This window comes from Scyliorhinus torazame, chromosome 10 (genome assembly GCF_047496885.1).
Source record: "Scyliorhinus torazame isolate Kashiwa2021f chromosome 10, sScyTor2.1, whole genome shotgun sequence".
Classification (NCBI taxonomy): Eukaryota; Metazoa; Chordata; class Chondrichthyes; order Carcharhiniformes; family Scyliorhinidae; genus Scyliorhinus; species Scyliorhinus torazame.
The window spans coordinates 39,313,544-39,333,629 of NC_092716.1; the positions used below are offsets into that span (position 1 = coordinate 39,313,544).

The 20,086-nt window shown below is 46.0% G+C and overlaps 1 protein-coding gene across 1 annotated transcript in view; it reads right to left on the minus strand.

Moving 5' to 3' along the window:
* The window catches only part of wwp2 (WW domain containing E3 ubiquitin protein ligase 2), a 307,842-nt gene that overhangs the window by 239,838 nt on the left and 47,918 nt on the right, over positions 1–20,086 (minus strand). The window contains exons 3-4 of the mRNA XM_072517953.1: positions 7,335–7,479; positions 402–523 (exon numbers count right to left, since the gene is read on the minus strand). Of these exons, the coding sequence (XP_072374054.1) occupies positions 402–523; positions 7,335–7,479 (267 nt within the window). The remainder of the gene's footprint in view (positions 1–401; positions 524–7,334; positions 7,480–20,086) is intronic.

Consider the following 20,086-nt stretch of genomic DNA (forward strand, 5'->3'; position numbering starts at 1 on the left):
GTTCTCAACTCTGGCAGTTTGTATGCTGTGCCTTTAGGCACAGACTGCAACACATCAGCCACACTGTTTGAGCTGCCGTCACTAATGCTGTTAACATTTGAGTTTCCTCTCCAAGTACTCGTTTCTTATACTCAAGTAAGCGTCAGCAAGTCTCACACCATAATCAAGTCTTTGAGATCTGGATAGCTTTTGCCAACAATTTAAAACAGCCAGATTTCTACCCACTTGTTGGACGTTCGCAATACAAACTTTATTCATTTTTTTAAAAATCAGGTAAGTGAAAACAGTGGATAGCAAATACTGCAACCATTTGGTAAATGATTTTTGTTCAATAATGACAACATTAATTTTAGCATGCAAGTCTTCACAACCAGTAAAATTGTACAGAAAAAGAAACTCACACTTCTCATTGTTCTTCTTTAAAATGTCACAGACATCAATAACTACATTGCCAAAGAGTTCATTTTTCAAGGTATGACTGTTCCAGACTTTCAGCTCCAATCTGCTCTGTGATGTTACACTCCTAAGATGAAAGACACGTCATTACGATGGACAGAAGAATTCAAAGCAAATATGGAAACATTAAAAACCCATGAAATTCCTAGAGCAGGTTTTAAAATTCTATTTGCATTGTTCAGATTTACCTTATACCTAACTTAGACACCCAAAGTATGTCAAAAAGGGATTCTACAACAGAATGGACTTCAATCCAGTTAGCAATTTTAAATATGGAATTGCATGCTCCAATTTTCAATGCCATGAAAATATAATTCAAGCAGAAGACATTTCCTTTTCAAAGAGAAACTCTTCCAAGTGAGAATGGCAAAGCATTTACCAAAGGGGAGCAAGAAAATAAAACGCACTTGATTCATCAAATTGTTCTTGTGCATCTCCTGCAGTAATGACATCTAACAACAACATTACCTGAAACATTAACCTGCTTTTAAAGATGTTGGATGGCCAACTGTGCATTTCCATTCTATTCAAAATAGTCCTATGAATGCATCCAGATTGCAGCCTGTGTTCACACCTTATGCAGCTCATAGCATTCCTTTTCTTGATCCCTCCCATTGGTGGAACTAACTTTATTGCCAGGTTACCTTCTGCTTTTTTTGTTATAAATCACAGGCAGTACTGTCAACTTCATCAGCTGAAGGGCATTGAATTGGTATTTCTAGCTACTCTCCTCTTTTGATATGCTGTGTTAGTAATTCACAGCTCAGCACGACACAGACAGGGGGCAGCATTGCTGTTGGGTGCGGGAGTTGTATATCCTATTTGATAGTGCCAGTAGCACCAACGTAGCTCCTTCCCTGCACAAGTACGCGCACACACCCTTAAACTGCACTCATTGTTCTGCATTTTCCCTTACCACACTTCAATAATTTATCTATTACCATTACTCTGTTTCAGTGTGTGTTTGGGGGTCCTGATAGGGTTCTTTGGGGCTTGTCTATTCTCCCAAAGTGAGCTGTTCAAAACTGTAGTTTATTAAAACCATTAGTCTAGTTTGGCTAATCTGTACATATTGGGAACTCTGCACAAGTTTGGCTAATCTGCACATATTGGGAACTCTGCACAAGGTTGGAACTTCTTCCACCAACCCTGTTATGCTATCATGTAATGTTGCATCATTACATCAGCATCACGTGCTTCTGACATTAACCCTTTACTCGACACTCCCTGCAACACAACATTGCTTGCTCTAACAATGCGGTAAAAAAATGAAATCAAAGACCCTTCATCACCGACTGCAAAGAAAATAGTCTTTCTTTATTGTCCAATTGATTCAGAATTATATTGATCTTGTTCTGCCCAGTGAAGACATTTCATATTCCTAACTTTCAAGATACAAATTTAATGTGGACTCTTCAAAATTGTCACTTCGTTTTTAAAATGGCCAAAGCGCTGCAGGGATGGCCACTGAAGGTCAGATCAACTGGCATGCGTATTCAAAGACAGTCTCTCTGTCTCACAATGACACAACGATACATGCCAGATTTAGAGGTGTCAGCCACACCCTTCCTAAATTCATCGCAAAATATTCCTGAATTAAATGGGTTTCTTCGGAAACAAAGGATGTGACTAATCAACCCAAGACCATCATCATATTTGGAAAAGTAACTGAAATTGTTGTGAGTCATACCCTGTTTGATCCTTTGTAATCTTAAGTGCTGCCTGCAGAAAGACAGCAGATGAAAAGGCAATAACACCTATGCCCAAGTACTGGAGGCAGTAACATCGCAATGTCTCAAGCCTGTCCAGCAACACATCAAACTGACTTCCTTGGTAACGAGTCTACAAGCAACTAACTTCATGACCTGCAGAAATTCCAACCCTTTAAGAGAATCCCAAAACGTCTTTGGCATATGATTTCAGTGGTTGAATTCCCCCTAAACTACCCTATATTTTCTTTTCAGGCCAGCAATACCCGTTTTCCACAACAAGACAAATCACATGAATTATTAATTATTCTTTTTGCTGATGACCTGTTCTCTTCTTTCCTGGAGCGGGTTTGTGTGTGCGACTGTGAATTGTGTGCCATGTTTGATTTTGGCGAAAGCATGTAAATAACAAATCGCCTTTTTCTATTTAAACACACAAAAGCTTGCTGCTAGTTATTCAAATTGTCCACACACTCAGTGGTTAAAACACATGCCTCTCAAAAGCTTACTGATTGCGGACAGTTAGGTTGGGAACAGGGTTTCTAGCAGTTCACTCACACTGTCCATAACCATTTTCATTAAATCTCCTCGTCTACCCCCGTGTAAATATGTCCAGTAATAGTTCACGGCAGTGCTATCTGACCCCTGATATCAACATAATAGCAGATCAGCTTTTTCCAAACAGAATTCTTTTATCCCCCCTTCTCAGCAGTGAATGCCTTTCATTGTATTATCTATTTTCACCAACCTGCAGCTCCCCAGAGAATGTAGCAGTAGGACGTTAGGGTTTAAATCACTGTCACCTGAGAATGTTAATATTTCTATTTCCTATAGATGATTACCAATCAAGAAACTCTTCAATTCTGCCCCCTTCATGCAGCTGTATCACTGACATCCTTCGTACCACAATCCTAACACAACAGCCAGCTATGGCCCAATGTTACTGCTTCTAACGTGGCTGTACAGAAACAGCCGGATAAACATCAATTCCCACACCAAAGAGAAACCAGGCCCGGGGTTGGAGCAGTTAAACAAAGTTGTGAACGGACCCAATTCTCTTCCAACCACACTTAGCCTGTTGCACATTTAAAGTTAAAGCAAGATGGTCACCAAGGGATCTTCAAATACACAGATCGGACTCTTATCAAGTCATCCAACCCTGATGTGCTAGGTTATTCGGATGTCTGACCGGAGAAGCAGAGACACTTTTCCCTACTAGGGAAATACCTCCAGTGAACAGCAGTCAGAGCTAGGAGGGGCCAAGAAAGATTCTTTAAAATATTGAAACACATTTATTCCAGGACGAGGTATATCCCAATAGTATCAGAAATGCTAGGGGGAGGGACCAAGGGAGTTAGCTGATGGGCTGAAGACTACTTTCTGTACTATAAAATCTGATGACTATTAAAGATGATGGAGAGGGGTAGAAAGTTATTAAGGAAAAAGGAGATAACAAGATCAGGTGAAAAACAGCTCAAAGTGCAAGGGGCTAAAATGAGCAAAGCGTAATTTATGTGAATATCCTAATCCAGGGGTTCCCAAGATGGGGCCCGCGAAGATCCTCCAAGGGGTCCGCGAAGCTGGCGGCCACCACATGACCGGTGAATGCCAAAAGGGGTCCCATTTGATGAATGTGCAGCTGGAGTGTGACCATGAGATGTGCATCATGCACGGCTGCGCCGATACCCGGGCAGTGTGCACGACACCTTCATCCTGGCACACTCAAACGGTTCCGGACCTCTTTGTGGAGCACCCTTAGCTGAGGGGTTTGCTCTTGGGTGACAGGGGCTATCCGCTGCGTTCGTGGCTGATGGCGCCTATCCGGAAGCCACAGACCAACGCGGAGACTCGCTACAACGGCGCCCATGCAGCGTCAAGGGGCATGATTGAGCAGTGCTTTGGATCCTGAAGATGCGGTTTAAGTGCCTAGGCTGCTCAGGAGTGGGACCTCTAGTATAGTGCTGGAGATTCTCCCAGATCGTGGTGGCCTGCTGAGTCCTCCACAACAGCATGCAGCAGAGGGGAGACATGCTGGAGGAGGGGGGGTGAATTCCAGTCCTCATCCGATAAGGAGGACGTAGGGGAGTGTGAGGATGGGCAGAGAATGGGGCCGTGTAGGCACGGAAGACCGCACAACATACAAAATTTTAAAAGTAGTCAGCCCATCAGCATGCAGTGCTCCAAGAGGCCTTGCTCTGATTGATTAAATCAAGTGGGACAATCTCCATGTTACTGGGCAGAATAGCCTGCGGCCAACAATGAGTCAGGAGACGAATCAGCCAGAAGCTGGTCAGCAGCAACAAGGAAAGGGCGCGCGTGGCCTACAGGTAGTAGCGGGGCCTCCGTAATAAAGACGTGAGCGTGTGTGTGCATGTGAGAGAAAGAGTGGCATGAGCGTGCATGCAAAAGAAAAAGGGCCCAAGCGTTTGCGTGCGCGACTGAGTTGAATAAAAGACAATCCTCATTTGACTGGACAGGTCGGAGGTGGTTGGGATGGGGGCCAGCTTGCAGTTGCTGTTTTGCTGGTGAACGGGCCTGCTCCTTGGTGGCGTTGTATGCATCGGGCTGATGTACACACTGGTAAATGCTACTCTGATGATGATCTCCACTGGGTGGTACTGGTTTTTTGTGCTAACTTTGATGAACTGCAAAGTATCCTTGAGAGAAGGTTCAATAGAGCACATTGTATCAGTCTTCAATGCCTGGGGCCAGGCAGAGGTCCCGACAATTGGTCTTAAGCTGTCCTGTCCGTAATGCTCGCCGTGAGGGGTTATAAGAGGCTGGCCATGTCGGGTCTTCGGTCAATGTAACTTTGAAGTGGTCAGAGTGTTCTTCAGTGATTCTGTCATGGCTTTGGTCTTTCCAAGGGTCATAAATAGTGTTATTATCTTGCAGTTCAACAAAATTCTGGACTTTATTTCCTTGTGATTTTGCTGTTGATTTCATGTTGCTGTCTTTTCTCCTGACAAAGGTGTAATTCGGTAAAGTGATGTGGTGTGTGCACAGTCTTATCCTTTTTTTAAAAAGGTGTGCTGTAATCCTTGCCCTTAGTCGCTACATTCCGGCGCCTGTTCGGGTACACAGAGGGAGAATTCCGAATATCCAAATTACCCAACAGCACGTCTTTCGGGACTTGGGGAAGGAAACCGGAGTACCCGGAGGAAACCCACGCAGACACAGGGAGAACATGCAGACAATGGAGTCACGCACAGACAGTAACCCAAGCGGGAATCAAAACTGGGACCCTGGAGCTGTGAAGCAACAGTGCTACCCACTCTGCTACCGTGCCGCCACTGATGGGTGGATGGTTGATGTGGTGGTGAGTGATAGGGTTATTAAGTCCTCACTAGGGTTGGGGATAGCCCCAGTTAGAGCTAATTATGTCAAGTTTTCATTTTGCGTATTTTTTATAAAATTTGAATTTTGAGAATACATACTGGTCTCCTTCAAAGGCCTTTGCAGATCATGAATCCTGAAGGGGACAGGGTTCCTTCTGAATCTAGTTTGTGGTTTGGCATTTATAGGGCAATTGGGGGAGGGGGAAATGAGTGGTGGAGCATGCTTGGATGGGAGAAGTTTATCCCGTTCGATTTGTTGAAGCGAGAATCTGTATGTTATGTCCCTGCATTGTCGGAGCCCTTCTTCGGTTTGGGGCTAGGTCCAATGGGGGAAGTTAGGCACCCTCCTCCAAGTGGTCTGATATATTGGTTTCCTCAGTGTCCTCCTCGTTGTGGTTGGGTCTTGTCCGGGAGGCATTATTTGTCTCTGTTGAGGCAGCGCTGCCCAGTTCTCCAATATCCTTCCTGCAATGGCATACAGTGCCAGTCTGTGTCGAATGTTCTTGGGTGTACTCGGGTATTCCTCTTCATTTGGGTGAGCAACATGCTGTTATAAGCCCCGTTTTGGTCGGTGGATTGGTGTGCTGCCCTGGGTGGGATTAGTGGAGGTAGGGCTTACGCGCCATTGTGTGGCATATGTAAAACACCCTTTTGGAACTTCTTGCATATTTTTTTTGTATTTTTATGATGCGGTTTAAGAATCAGTGATTAGATCCTGCACGTCTCACAACTGGAGGGAGGGGATTACAGTAGGTCACTGATGCCTCTGGTGTTGTTGGAGTTGAGGGAGAAGAGTGCTGGTGCGCATCTGAACATGTCACAAAATATTTATTCTGAACTCTCGTGGTCATTGCAAGCAATCACATGTGGGAAGGTGTGTGCCATTTTACTAGTCTTCCATGGCTTTATCCTTCTCTATTCTTTGGTGGTGTGTACAGAGGCACCAAATTGAGTCTAATGATTGTACGGAGCCAATTATATTGCTGCTCTCCTGTTCCCCTCTGTATCCACATACATTGAGACTTTTTTTTATGCTGAGTTGTACCATTCCTCTGGTTCTGTTGTATTATTTATTAAAATTAAAACATTCAATAAAAATCCTTTTTTTTTTTAAAAAAGGGTGCCGATATTATGAGAATGCTTGGGGTTCCCCGATGCTTTTGGTCAGTCACTAGGGGTTCTACAGCTCAAAAGGTTTGGGAAACACTGCAGTAGGGGATTGGAGCAGTAATGTTTTGCTATTGTTTCAGCAGACTCTGTTCTGATGGTGGAGTTGGGGGAATGCAAATTTTGTGTTGCCACCCAAACTTGTGCAGTTTTACTGGTAAATTGTGTCTGCCTCTAATTTTATTCAGCCACGTGTCAAGGAAAAGTGCTTCATTCCACAAGTAAACCACGTGATTTGTCTGCGCAGAACTTGGGCAGCACAGTAGCATAGTGGTTAGCACAATTGCTTCACAGCTCCAGGGACCCAGGTTCAATTCCTGGCTTGGGTCACTATCTGTGCGGAGTCCACACGTTCTCCCAGTGTGTGCCTGGGTTTCCTCAGAGTGCTCCGGTTTCCTCCCACAGTCCAAAGATGTGCAGGTTAGGTGGATTGGCCATGCTAAATTGTCCTTAGTGTCCAAAATGGCCCTTAGTGTTGGGTGGGGTTACTGGGTTATGGGGATAGGGTGGAGGTGTGGGCTTGGGTAGGATGCTCTTTCCAAGAGCCGGTGCAGCCTCGATGGGCCGAATGGCCTCCTTCTGCACTGTAAATTCTATATCAAGGTTTGACTAGGACCCACTGGTTGCATACAAGATGAAATAATAAAGTGGGACTTTTTCTTACACGGTCAATGTCTCGTTCCACTGGGGGTGGAGGTTCCCATTCCGTTTTCCAGTTTTCTTGGTTTCACTGAGCAGATCATCCACCGTCACCTCAACGTAGCAACTGATCCTTGTTGATTTTGGGACTCTCAGTTTGGCTTGCAAAACTAAACGACAAAAAGTTAAAATGATGAGCGTTGTTGTTGAATGATATCAGAAGCAATATCATGCGTAAAACTTGCAGTGCCTGCTTTCACTTTTCCAAGCACATCATGAAATGCATGCAAAAATAAAGACTAAACACTCAGGATTTCAAAATGAAAACCAGCAAGAGCATTTTGGTCATAATTTACTACAAGGATGAAACACTGGTCATTTCAACTTATCAAAGTATAACAAACAGTCATCAACATTCTTAACAAAACCTCTCCTTGCTTGGGAGAGACACAGCATTCTGGTGCATTATCATAGAAATCATAGAATTTACAGTGCAGAAGGAGGCCATTCGGCCCTTCGAGTCTGCACCGGCTCTTGGAAAGAGCACCCCACACCGCCACCCTATCCCTGTAACCCAACCCAACCGTTTTGGACACTAAGGGCAGTTTATCATGGCCAATCCACCTAACCTGCACATCTTTGGACTGTGGGAGGAAACTGGAGCACCCAGCGGAAACCCACGCAGACACGGGGAGAATGTGGAGACTCTGGACAGACAGTGACCCAAGCCGGGAATCGATCCTGGTACCCTGGAGTTGTGAAGCAACTGTGCTAACCACTGTGCTACCGTGCTACGTTTGACACGATAAAGTTGTACGGTATTAATCTACAGCCAAGGTTCCTCACACAGGGAACAGTAGAATACCAGTTATGTCATTGGATAATAATCCAGAGGAACAAGTTCAAATCCAACCATAGCAGCTAAGGAATTTAAACTCAGTCAATAAATCTGGAATAAAAATATTGGGTCATTAACTATTGGATTATTGCAAAAAACCCACCTGGTTTACTAATGTCCTATATGGAACTAAACCATACCCACCCTGGCCTACCTGTGACTCCGGACCCACAATTATGTGGGTGATTAACAATTGCCTCATAAATGATCTAAGAAGCCACTCAGTTAAGGCACTTATCGATGGGCAATAAATACTAGCTTTGCCAGCAACTCCAACATCCTGTAAATTATTTTTAAAACTGCATCATTATTTCATTTAGGGGACAGCCACATAAATTGCAGTTTTAAGTAATGTTCATTTGATGCATGGTACATGTTTCACAGTTATATTGAACGAGGAGAATATATCAGAAACCCAAAGTACGTATTACATTGTACAACCATGGCAAGGCTTAGTGAAGAGAGACACATGACAGCGCATTGGCAGACAAAGGGAGACTAGTCCATCGATTGTTCCCATGTACCAGCCAACAGCTAACTTCCAGCACTGCTGGAGACCTCACAGCAAGCTGTCCACTTTGTCTTAGCTGTAGAGAACGCAAGACAAAGATTAAGAGAATCACCATCAAACATTGACATCTCCGCCACACTGAAGTCCTTTTTCATTCTCAGTGGAAAGCAAAACTGATGAAAGTATAAAATGGAACAGTACAGTGTGCACAGACATTACACAAACAAGTTTAATAGCTCGACATGAGGTCACCATTTAAAAATATATTCTGAGTACAATCCATTCCACGAGCAATAGTTTCACTGTCTAGGGTTTAACAACTGCAAGTTCAGTGAATGCCAAATCAAATAAGCTATTGGAAAGACAGAAGACGGGTGAAAATGTTTTTACAAAAAGGCACATGCTCATTTTAACAAAGATTCGCTTACAGGCAAACTTTCAGTTTCTAATTGTTGAAACAACTGGTTCCAAGACTCTTTGATCATTAATTCTGACAAGAAAATAAATGCATCTTTCGCAAATTACTTATGTTCTAAAAGCTAGAAAAATATGGATCATTGACATTCACCCCTGCAATGAATATTTCCACTCCTTTTTGATGGCAACAGCAACACCTAGTGTTACACTTAAGAAAACATTCCCTGCAGAAGTAAGTTACAAAAAGACAATCCCTGATGTATACAGTCCTGTTAATATGTTTCGAGTCTTTGGTGCTATATTAATTTTAGATGGTGATGCCCTGAATTACCACAATAGCTTTTGTCAGATTTACAGAAAGCAGTTCTCCAAACAACTGAATGTGCTGAAAAGTATTCAAAAAGCTGCAGGATGTTTTCGACTAAAAATCTTCAGGATATTTAAATCATGTATTTAAATTATTAAGCTGACAAACTTCATCTGGTTTCCTTCTTACTGGAGAATCCCCGGCAATGGCTTCACTTCCCACTCTTACACAGTTATGGGCAGCACGGTAGCACAGTGGTTAGCACAGTTGCTTCACAGCTCCAGGGTCCCAGATTCGATTCCCGGCTGGGTCACGGTCTGTGCGGAGTCTGCACGTTTCCCCCGTGTCTGCGTGGGTTTCCTCCAGGTGCTCCGGTTTCCTCCCACAGTCTAAAGATGTGCAGGTTAGGTGGATTGGCCATGCTAAATTACCTTTAGTGTCCAAAATGGTTAAGTGGGGTTACTGGGTTGCGGGCATTGGGTGGAGATGTGGCTTGAGTGGGGTGCTCTTTCCAAGAGCCGATGCAGAGTCGATGGGCCGAATGGCCTCCTTCTGCACTGTAAATTCTATGATTCTATGATACACCTGGAATCTCCCGTGGTAAGCTCTCACTTCCCATCTAAACATTGCTCTGCAGTATCACCCAAGGACATCGGGTTCCATATGAAAATGCCTAGCTCCATTGTTTCCAGGGAGGTTGTTTCCACTGGTGGGTGAAATAGGAACTAGGGGACATAGCCTCAAAATAAGGGGGCGCAGATCTAGGGCTGAGTTGAGGAGGAACTTCTTCATCCAAAGGGTTGTGAATCAGTGGAATTCCCTGCCCAGTGAAGCAATTGAGGCTACCTCGTGAATGTTTTTAAGACAAAGATAGATAGATTTTTAAAGGAATTAAAGGTTATGATGAGCGGATGGGTAAATGGAGCTGAGTCCACAAAAAGATCAGCCTTGATCTTACTGAATGTTGGAGCAGTCCCGAGGGGCCAGATGTCCTTCTCCTTCTCCTAGTTCTTATGTTCTTATGACACTGTCACCTCTCAGCCTCTCCATGGTCTCCAAGTTCTTGTCCAGCATCTCATACTGGATGAGCAGCAATCTCCTCCAACAAAATCTTGGGATGGCCATAGTCACGCTCTATTATACTCACCATAAACTTTCTCTTAGTTACTGACTCCATCCCTCTCTCTGGCCGTTTGAGGCTGAATAAGATTATTTGCAACCTAGGTACCATATTTGATCCCACATATCCACGCCATCACCAAAATCGCATATTTTCAACTCTGGGATATTACCTGATATTGCCTCAGCTTATCTGCTATTCAAACCCTCATGCATGCCTTGGTTACCTCTTGATTTGACTACTCCAACTCTCTTCCAGCCATCCACTGCATAAACCTGTGCCAAGGCAAAACTCTACCATGTCTATCCTAATGGTTCCATTCACCCATCGTACCCATGTTTGCTTGTCGACATTGTCACCCAGTCAAGTAACTCTAGATTTTAAAATTTGCATCCTTTTTTCCAAATTCCTCCATAACTTCACGATTCCCCCACCTCTAAACCTCCTCTAGCCTGACAATCATCCACCCCTCTAATTCTGGCACCTTGTGTAACATTTTAGTTATTCCACCATCTGCACCTCTGCCTTCAGCTGCCTTGGCTATGTTCTGAAATTCCTATCCCAAACCTCTCTGCTGTTCTCCTTATGATCTTTAAAACCTACTTCTTTGCTCATTGATCCTAATAGCTCATGCAGCTCCCAGTCACATGTTGTTTGCTAATGCTCTTGAAACATCTTAAAAAGGTTTTACTCCTATTATTCTGGAGCAATATCAACGGTACTTGCTTTTTCTTTCAAGATCTAATGAGCGTGATCTTCGCAAAAGGAAACAAAGTCCCGAGCTCACAGTGCCAAGAAACACATGGCTATTCAACGCAACTCACTTTGAATAAGGAGCCTAAACGGGGAACATGCAGCCAAGGCTGCACATAGCCCCATTTTTTACAATGGGGAGCCCTGTTTTTTTAAAAACAGTGGGGAGCTCCGCTCGGCAGAACTCCCCAATGTAGTGAGAGATTGGGACGACATTCTTAAATGGCGTCCCAATCTCTGAGGCCCCGAAAATAATCCCCAACCTCCCTCCCCCAGCCCAAACGCAACATGGGAGGTTCCCCAGCCTCCCCTACACACACCCCCAACATCCACGGCAGACAATTCCAGCCCGATCACATGCGCGCAAAAAGAATACCAGCTTGGCACCCTAGGTGCCCCTGCCAGCTGTAGTGCCACCTGGGCATCTTGACAGTGCCAGGTTGGCACCCAGGTGGCACTGTCAGTGTGCCAGGCTGACAATGCAAGGGTACCCAAGTGGCACCAGCAGTGCCAGGGCACCACACTGCCAGAGGCCTGCAGATGGGGGCCTCTGGTCCCCTTGGCGACCCCACGAGTGCCGTTCCATCTGGTCCCCGTTTGTGGACCAATGGAGCTCGCCCGAGATCCCTGAGCGGGGTTTCCTGGCTTTCACCGACCTCGCTGTGCCACGGTGATCTGCTTTTCCGACGCAGCGTGGCCGTAGGATCACGCCCAAAGTTTTGCTGGCCAGTGGAATTATTCTCTGCCACTTCGAAGAAATAAGGATCTATTTAAAATATTTGCACTTAATTTGTGTAAATAGTAATGAGGCATTTAAAGCAGAGTGGAAAATGAAGATCTCACAAATAATAATAATCTTTATCAGTGTCACAAGTAGGCTTACATTAACACTGCAGTGAACATAGAACATTACAGCGCAGTACAGGCCCTTCGGTCCTCGATGTTGTGCCGACCTGTGAAACCACTCTAAAGCCCATCTACACTATTCCCTTATCGTCCATATGTCTATCCAATGACCATTTGAATACCCTTAGTGTTGGCGAGTCCACTACTGTTGCAGGCAGGGCATTCCATGCCCTTACTACTCTCTGAGTAAAGAACCTACCTCTGACATCTGTCCTATATCTATCTCCCCTCAATTTAAAGCTATGTCCCCTCGTGCTAGACATCACCATCCGAGGAAAAAGGCTCTCACTGTCCACCCTATCCAATGCTCTGATCATCTTGTATGCCTCAATTAAGTCACCTCTTAACCTTCTTCTCTCTAATGAAAACAGCCTCAAGTCCCTCAGCCTTTCCTCATAAGATCTTCCCTCCATACTAGGCAACATTCTGGTAAATCTCCTCTGCACCCTTTCCAATGCTTCCACATCCTTCCTATAATGCGGCGACCAGAATTGCACGCAATACTCCAAATGCGGCCGCACCAGAGTTTTGTACAGCTGCAACATGACCTCATGGCTCCGAAACTCAATCCCTCTACCAATAAAAGCTAACACACCGTATGCCTTCTTAACAACCCTCTCAATCTGAGTGGCAACTTTCAGGGATCTATGTACATGGACACCAAGATCCCTCTGCTCATCCACACTGCCAAGAATCTTACCATTAGCCCAGTACTCTGTCTTCCTGTTATTCCTTCCAAAATGAATCACCTCACACTTTTCTGCATTAAACTCCATTTGCCACCTCTCAGCCCAGCGCTGCAGCTTATCTATGTCCCTCTGTAACTTGTAACATCCTTCTGCACTGTCCACAACTCCACCGACTTTAGTGTCATCTGCAAATTTACTCACCCATCCTTCTACGCCCTCCTCCAGGTCATTTATAAAACTGACAAACAGCAGTGGCCCCAAAACAGATCCTTGTGGTACACCACTAGTAACTGGACTCCAGTCTGAACATTTCCCATCAACCACCACCCTTTGTCTTCTTCCAGCTAGCCAATTTCTGATCCAAACTGCTAAATCTCCCTGAATCCCATGCTTCCGTATTTTCTGCAGTAGCCTACCGTGGGGAACCTTATCAAACGCTTTACTGAAATCCATATACACCACATCAACTGCTTTACCCTCATCCACCTGTTTGGTCACCTTCTCAAAGAACTCAATAAGGTTTGTGAGGTACGACCTACCCTTCACAAAACCGTGTTGACTATGTCTAATCAAATTATTCCTTTCCAATGAGTAGCAGCATCATTGAATGTCATCATAACACAAAAATAATTTGTCATGTAGCACAATATCTTGTTTAGCTCTGTGCTAACATTTTTGTTTTTTTAGTTAATCTCAGGGGTAATAGGAGGGGTAATGGACTTGGAGGAGTTAATGTCAAGAAGGTGACTGAATAGGTACAGCTGAAGGATCAAGGATAATAACTAAACTCTAACTCGATCCCTTCAAACCATCAAGCTTGAAATATGTCAACTCTGTGCTCAATGGGAGGGATGTGAATGCCAAGGAACAAAAGTCTTCCTTTTTCAGGTTGTTAATGCCAACATCAAGTGCTCCAAGCTTCAATATACCATATTTAAATGATTAAATTACCATCTACACTGCTTCTTCTTAAGAATAACAATCCTTGTACAAGTGTGACAACTTTCTATTTCCCACACAAGTCAACCTGTGGCCTCTACACAAGATTCAACTTCAGTGCCAATTAGTATACAAGCAGGTGCAGTTGTGCAGCCTGGGTCGATATCTACACGGAGTTGGATTGAGAATTGCCACACTTACTTCTTATACTGGGGCCCTTCACAGGCAGTGGCCGAGTAGAATTTATGACAACAGTTGCACTGATTCTAACCCATGTCCCAGAACAGTATCCAACTCTGCACCACCCAGTTTACTTCAAGCCAATTTTAACAGGGGAAAAAAAACAATTTTATTGGGGGGGGGGGGAAATCAGAATTGTGCATTTGATTTATTTAATCCAATAATCCAAGTGTACTTGTTCAATAACAATCACTTTCACTGGTAACTCCAAACCCTAGCTGCATCACCAGGGCCAAATGACCTACTCCCAAATCCTATTTACCAGACTGTTCACAAATTCAAGAGTCCTTTCTGAATCTCTGCTGAGCTTTTGTGGCCACCAAATGGATGGGACTACTCCGGTGGTCCTCTGACATGTCTCCTGTTCTTCACTCTCCAAAAACTTGGGTTACAACTCTGCTGCCTGCATACCATCCCACAAAAAGTTCTGTTCAAACATCATCCCTCCCACCCCGTTCTTTAAATTTAAAATCCTCATCCACCTGTTTAGATCACTTCATAACATCACCCTCCTTATTTCAGTAACCTCCACTGGAACAACGTCTAACTTCACCCCCGATTCCAGTCTCTTGCGTATCTCCATCCCCTTCTTCCCATCACTGCCGATACTCTTTGGTTCTAGGCTTTGGAATTTCCTCCCCAAATTCCTCCGCTTCTTCACATTCCTTTCTTTCTTCAAAGTCTTGCTTCAAATCCAACTAAATGTTTTGGCACCCTCCTAATAGTACCTTCTTTGGTTCCATCGCTATTCCTGCCTCATCACACCCCTATGAAGCACCTTGGGAACTTTCCCGTGTTAAATGTGCTGTCAGATACAAGTGTTATTTTAATGGCAAAAGCCATTAGACAGATATTGCTTCTGTTAGTGAAGAACAACTTTAAAAATATATATTTTATGTCTAGATTTCTGCAGTTTAACACAAGAACAATAACAAGAACAAACAGTATACCCTCGGAGCCAATAATGTTACGATTTTCAATATTTAATATTCACATCTGTCTTAGAGCAGATATCCAACCTGAGGCCCCATATCATTGGACGTATAACCATAAAGACCCCACAAAATACAGCTATGCAGCCCAAAGACAAAAATGGCTCGCTATGGGAGGTAAAGGAAAAGCACAGGTACTAATCTATACTGGTCAGATGTCGCAAAGTGCTGAATTAGCCAAATTCAACTGGAGCAGTATTTTCACTCCAAATATAACTACCACTTGGAGTTCAAGTTTTATCCTGCACAGAGACCACCATCTGTTCCCCGACCCCTCACCACGGACCCACCCACTAAAGGCACTGACTTTCTTTTTTTTTTTTTATTAAATATTTTATTGAAAATTTTTGGTCAACCAACACAGTACATTGTGCATCCTTTACACAATATTATAACAACACAAATAACAATGACCTATTTTATAAACAAAAAATGAATAAATAATAAATAACAAAAATGAAAACTAGCCCTAATTGGCAACTGCCTTGTCACAAGTAACACTCTCCAAAAATATAATTTAACAGTCCAATATATAATTATCTGTAGCAACGACCTATACATACTATACAGTATATATTAACAGCCCTGAGAGTCCTTCTGGTTCCGCCTCTCCCCCCCCCCCCCCGATCCTGGGCTGCTGCTGCTGCCTTCTTTTTCCCATTCCGTCTATCTTTCTGCGAGGTATTCGACGAACGGTTGCCACCGCCTGGTGAACCCTTGAGCCGACCCCCTTAGGACGAACTTAATCCGCTCTAGCTTTATAAACCCCGCCATGTCATTTATCCAGGTCTCCACCCCCGGGGGCTTGGCTTCTTTCCACATTAGCAATATCCTGCGCCGGGCTACTAGGGACGCAAAGGCCAAAACATCGGCCTCTCTCGCCTCCTGCACTCCCGGCTCTTGTGCAACCCCAAATATAGCCAACCCCCAGCTTGGTTCGACCCGGACTCCTACTACTTTTGAAAGCACCTTTGTCACCCCCATCCAAAACCCCTGTAGTGCCGGGCATGACCAAAACATATGGGTATGATTCGCTGGGCTTCTTGAGCACCTCGCACACCTATCCTCCACCCCAAAAAATGTACTGAGCCGTGCTCCAGTCATATGCGCCCTGTGTAATACCTGAAACTGAATCAGGCTTAGCCTGGCACACGAGGACGACGAGTTTACCCTGCTTAGGGCATCTGCCCACAGCCCCTCCTCGATCTCCTCCCCCAGCTCTTCTTCCCATTTCCCTTTTAGTTCATCTACCATAGTCTCCCCTTCGTCCCTCATTTCCCTATATATATCTGACACCTTACCATCCCCCACCCATGTCTTTGAGATCACTCTGTCCTGCACCTCTTGTGTCGGGAGCTGCGGGAATTCCCTCACCTGTTGCCTCGCAAAAGCCCTCAGTTGCATATACCTGAATGCATTCCCTTGGGGCAACCCATATTTCTCGGTCAGCGCTCCCAGACTCGCGAACTTCCCATCCACAAACAGATCTTTCAGTTGCGTTATTCCTGCTCTTTGCCACATTCCATATCCCCCATCCATTCCCCCGGGGCAAACCTATGGTTGTTTCTTATCGGGGACCCCCCCCAAGGCTCCAGTCTTTCCCCTATGCCGTCTCCACTGTCCCCAAATCTTCAGTGTAGCCACCACCACCGGGCTTGTGGTGTAGTTCCTCGGTGAGAACGGCAATGGGGCTGTCACCATAGCCTGTAGGCTAGTCCCCCTACAGGACGCCCTCTCTAATCTCTTCCACGCCGCTCCCTCCTCCTCTCCCATCCACTTACTCACCATTGAAATATTAGCGGCCCAATAATACTCACTTAGGCTCGGTAGTGCCAGCCCCCCCATATCCCTGCTACGCTGTAAGAATCCCTTCCTCACTCTCGGGGTCTTCCCGGCCCACACAAAACCCATGATGCTCTTTTCAATCCTTTTAAAAAAAGCCTTCGTGATCACCACCGGGAGGCACTGAAACACAAAGAGGAATCTCGGGAGGACCACCATCTTAACCGCCTGCACCCTCCCTGCCATTGACAGGGATACCATATCCCATCTCTTGAAATCCTCCTCCATCTGTTCCACCAACCGCGTTAAATTTAACCTATGCAATGTGCCCCAATTCTTAGCTATCTGGATCCCCAGGTAACGAAAGTCCCTTGTTACCTTCCTCAACGGTAGGTCCTCTATTTCTCTACTCTGCTCCCCTGGATGCACCACAAACAACTCACTTTTCCCCATGTTCAATTTATACCCTGAAAAATCCCCAAACTCCCCAAGTATCCGCATTATTTCTGGCATCCCCTCCGCCGGGTCCGCCACGTATAGTAGCAAATCGTCCGCATACAAAGATACCCGGTGCTCTTCTCCTCCCCTAAGTACTCCCCTCCACTTCTTGGAACCCCTCAACGCTATCGCCAGGGGCTCAATCGCCAGTGCAAACAATAATGGGGACAGAGGGCATCCCTGCCTTGTCCCTCTATGGAGCCGAAAATATGCAGATCCCCGTCCATTCGTGACCACGCTCGCCACTGGGGCCCTATACAACAGCTGCACCCATCTAACATACCCCTCTCCAAAACCAAATCTCCTCAACACCTCCCATAAATAATCCCACTCCACTCTATCAAATGCTTTCTCGGCATCCATCGCCACTACTATCTCCGTTTCTCCCTCTGGTGGGGCCATCATCATTACCCCTAACAACCTCCGTATATTCGTGTTCAGCTGTCTCCCCTTCACAAACCCAGTTTGGTCCTCGTGGACCACCCCCGGGACACATTCCTCTATTCTCATTGCCATTACCTTGGCCAGGACCTTGGCATCTACATTTCGGAGGGAAATAGGTCTATAGGACCCGCATTGTAGCGGGTCCTTTTCCTTCTTTAAGAGAAGCGATATCGTTGCTTCAGACATAGTCGGGGGCAGTTGTCCCCTTTCCTTTGCCTCATTAAAGGTCCTCGTCAGTACCGGGGCGAGCAAGTCCACATATTTTCTATAGAATTCGACTGGGAATCCATCCGGTCCCGGGGCCTTTCCCGCCTGCATGCTCCTAATTCCTTTCACCACTTCTTCTACCTCGATCTGTGCTCCCAGTCCCACCCATTCCTGCTCTTCCACCTTGGGAAATTCCAGCCGATCCAAGAAGCCCATCATTCTCTCCCTCCCATCCGGGGGTTGAGCTTCATATAATTTTTTATAAAATGTCTTGAACACTCCATTCACTCTCTCCGCTCCCCGCTCCATCTCTCCTTCCTCATCCCTCACTCCCCCTATTTCCCTCGCTGCTCCCCTTTTCCTCAATTGGTGTGCCAGCAACCTGCTCGCCTTCTCCCCATATTCGTACTGTACACCCTGTGCCTTCCTCCATTGTGCCTCTGCAGTGCCTGTAGTCAGCAAGTCAAATTCTACATGTAGCCTTTGCCTTTCCCTGTACAGTCCCTCCTCCGGTGCTTCCGCATATTGTCTGTCCACCCTCAAAAGTTCTTGCAGCAACCGCTCCCGTTCCTTACTCTCCTGCTTCCCTTTATGTGCCCTTATTGATATCAGCTCCCCTCTAACCACCGCCTTCAACGCCTCCCAGACCACTCCCACCTGGACCTCCCCATTATCATTGAGTTCCAAGTACTTTTCAATGCACCCCCTCACCCTTAGACACACACCCTCATCTGCCATTAGTCCCATGTCCATTCTCCAGGGTGGGCGCCCTCCTGTTTCCTCCCCTATCTCCAAGTCCACCCAGTGTGGAGCGTGATCCGAAATGGCTATAGCCGTATACTCCGTTCCCCTCACCTTCGGGATCAATGCCCTACCCAGCACAAAAAAGTCTATTCGCGAGTAGACTTTATGGACATAGGAGAAAGACGAGAACTCCTTACTCCTAGGTCTGCTAAATCTCCACGGGTCTACACCTCCCATCTGCTCCATAAAATCTTTAAGTACCTTGGCTGCTGCCGGCCTCCTTCCAGTCCTGGACTTCGACCTATCCAGCCCTGGTTCCAACACCGTATTAAAATCTCCCCCCATTATCAGCTTTCCCATCTCTAGGTCCGGAATTCGTCCTAGCATCCGCCTCATAAAATTGGCATCATCCCAGTTCGGGGCATATACGTTTACCAAAACCACCGTCTCCCCCTGTAGTTTGCCACTCACCATCACGTATCTGCCCCCGTTATCCGCCACTATAGTCTTTGCCTCGAACATTACCCGCTTCCCCACTAATATAGCCACCCCCCCTGTTTTTTGCATCTAGCCCCGAATGGAACACCTGCCCCACCCATCCTTTGCGTAGCCTAACCTGGTCTATCAGTTTCAGGTGCGTTTCCTGTAACATAACCACATCTGCCTTAAGTTTCTTAAGGTGTGCGAGTACCCGTGCCCTCTTTATCGGCCCGTTCAGCCCTCTCACGTTCCACGTGATCAGCCGAGTTGGGGGGCTTCCTACCCCCCCCCCCCCCCCCCCCCCCCCCTTGTCGATTAGCCATCAACTTTTTCCAGCTCCTCACCCGGATCCCACGCAGCTGTATCTCCCCCAGGCGGTGCCCCCCCGCCCATCCTCTCCCATACCAGCTCCCCCCTCTCCCCAGCAGCAGCAACCCAGTAATTCCCCCCTCCCACCCCCCCCCCCCGCTAGGTCCCCCATGTTGCTCCCAGAAGTCAGCAAACTCTGGCTGACCTCGGCTTCTCCCCGTGACCTCGGCTCACAACGTGCGACGCCCCCTCCTTCCTGCTTCTCTATTCCCGCCATGATTATCATAGCGCGGGAACCAAGCCCGCGCTTCTCCCTTGGCCCCGCCCCCAATGGCCAACGCCCCATCTCCTCCACCTCCCCTCCTCACCACCTGTGGGAGAGAGAAAAGTTACCACATCGCAGGATTCGTACATAAAACCCCTCTTTGCCCCCCACATTCGCCCCACCACTTTGTTCGAACGTTCTTTTTAATAACCCGCTCATTCCAGTTTTTCTTCCACAATAAAAGTCCACGCTTCATCCGCCGTCTCAAAGTAGTGG